Genomic DNA, 2,267 nt, shown 5'->3' with positions numbered 1-2,267 from the left:
TCTTCCCCTCTCTTTTCCTCTGCTTCCTCCTCCTCCTCTCCTGGGGCCATTCTGTCACTCTTAGGCTCCCCATGACAGACCAGCGTGTTGTGGGACCCTCTGGGACGCACTCTTCCACCTCCCACAGCCAGCCCTCTCTTTTCCTTTCCTTCTTTCTCTTTCTCTCTATGTCCCCTCTCTCTCTCTCTCTCTCTCTCTTGTCCCCTCTCTCTCTCCCTCTCTCTCTTGTCCTCTCTGTCCCTCTCTCCCTCTCTCTCTTGTCCCCTCTCTCTCTCCCTCTCTCTCTTGTCCTCTCTGTCCCTCTCTCCCTCTCTCTCCTCCTCTACTCTGAGGACTGTGCAGTCTCTCCTCCTCTCAGGTCTGTGCAGTCTCTCCTCCTCTCCTCTCCTCTCATGTCTGTGCGGTCTCTCCTCCTCTCCTCCCAGGTCTGTGCAGTCTTTCCTCCTCTCGTCCCCTCTCCTCTCAGGTCTGTGCAGTCTCTCCTCCTCTCCTCTCCTCCACTCCTCTCTTCTCTTCTCTTCTCCTCTCCTATCAGCTCAGGTCTTTGCAGTATCTGTGCAGTGCCTCCTCCTCTCCTCTCCTCACTGCTCCTCCCTTCTCCTCTCCTCTCCTCTCAGGTCTTTGCAGTCTCTCCTCTCCTCCTCTGTATGTGCAGTGTCTCCTCCTCTCCTCTCCTCTCCTCTCAGGTCTGTGCAGTCTCTCCTCTCCTCTCTTCTCCTCTCCTCTCCAGTCTGTGCAGTCTCTCCTCCTCTCCTCTCCTCACTGCTCCTCTCCTCTCCTCTCCTCTCAGGTCTTTGCAGTCTCTCCTCTCCTCCTCTGTATGTGCAGTGTCTCCTCCTCTCCTCTCCTCTCCTCTCAGGTCTGTGCAGTCTCTCCTCTCCTCTCTTCTCTCCTCTCCAGTCTGTGCAGTCTCTCCTCCTCTCCTCTCCTCTCAGGTCTGTGCCATCTCTCCTCCTCTCCTCTCCTCACCGCTCCTCTCTTCTCCTCTCCTCTCAGGTCTGTGCCATCTCTCCTCCTCTCTCCTCTCTGCTCCTCTTCTCTCCTCTCAGGCCTGTGCAGTCACTCCACCTCTCTTCTCCTCTCCTTTCAGGTCTGTGCAGTTTCTCCTCCTCTCCTCTCAGGTCTGTGCCATCTCTCCTCCTCTCTCCTCTCCTCCTCTCCACTCCTCTCAGGTCTGTGCAGTCACTCCTCTCCTCTCCTCTCAGGTCTGTGCAGTCACTCCTCCTGTGTGCCACGTCAGTTCCATGTGATGAAGGAGGAAAAGAACTGGACAGAAGCCTCTCCTTCTCTCCTCTCCTCTCTCCTCTCCTCTCAGGTCTGTGCAGTCTCTCCTCTCCTCCTCTCAGGTCTGTGTAGTCACTCCTCCTCTCCTCTCCTCTCAGGTATGTCCAGTCACTCCTCCTCTCCTCTCCTCTCCGATCTGTGCAGTCTCTCCTCCTGTGTGCCATGTCAGTTCCATATGGTGAAAGAGGGAAAGAACTGGACTGAAGCTCAGCGCTACTGCAAAGAGAATTTTATTGACCTTGCCACCATCGACAACATGAAAGAGATGTTAAAGATGTTAAATAGCACAATGCATGAAGCAGGTGCTACAGATGCTTGGATTGGGCTGAAGCAGGGAAGCAGTCCTAAGTGGCAGTGGTCTCTGGCTGACAGGGATTTGTACAGAGAGGATGGGGCAGAGTTCAGGGAGTGGGACTCAGACCCGCCAGAAGGTACTAATAAGAAGGACTGCACTGTGATGAAAGGAAATGGGAAATGGCGCCGTAAGAAGTGTGATAAGAAGATGCCCTTCATCTGCTATGATGGTGAGAAGCCTTAATCCTCTCCACTCCTCTCAGCCTTACTCGCTCACTCTTGAATACAGGCTGCTAAACTATGCAAATAAACAAATCAGTTGGTTATGATCTTATTGACTCTTACCATAGACTGTGCAGGTATATCAGTCAGTTTGTTGTGACTTTATGTGCACTCACATTAGTTGAGACTGTAAAGCTGTGCTGTTTCTCAGTTAACCATGACACATGCATTACCACAGAGAAAAACTCAACACATCCCTATGTGCTGGTTACTGATGAAAAGAACTGGGCAGATGCTCAGAGATACTGCAGAGAGAAACACACAGACCTGGCCAGTGTGAGGAATCAGATAGAGAATGACCAGATAAAGGAAAACATAAACATAAAGATTAAAACCTGGATTGGCCTGTTCAGAGATGCCTGGGAGTGGTCAGATGGCAGCACCTCCTCATTCCGCCACTGGGAAAC

At 52.3% G+C, this 2,267-nt stretch overlaps 1 protein-coding gene across 1 annotated transcript in view; it reads left to right on the top strand.

The window, feature by feature from the left end:
- The first annotated feature begins 1,573 nt into the window (after nucleotides 1-1,573).
- LOC105897462 (C-type mannose receptor 2-like) overlaps nucleotides 1,574-2,267 on the top strand; it is a 2,257-nt gene continuing 1,563 nt past the window's right edge. Inside the window, exons 1-2 of the mRNA XM_031584724.1 lie at nucleotides 1,574-1,808; nucleotides 2,039-2,267. The exon at nucleotides 2,039-2,267 is cut by the window's right edge and continues 113 nt beyond it. Of these exons, the coding sequence (XP_031440584.1) occupies nucleotides 1,574-1,808; nucleotides 2,039-2,267 (464 nt within the window). The remainder of the gene's footprint in view (nucleotides 1,809-2,038) is intronic.

This window comes from Clupea harengus, chromosome 18 (genome assembly GCF_900700415.2).
Source record: "Clupea harengus chromosome 18, Ch_v2.0.2, whole genome shotgun sequence".
NCBI lineage: Eukaryota > Metazoa > Chordata > Actinopteri > Clupeiformes > Clupeidae > Clupea > Clupea harengus.
This window is presented reverse-complemented; position numbering and strand designations above follow the sequence as displayed.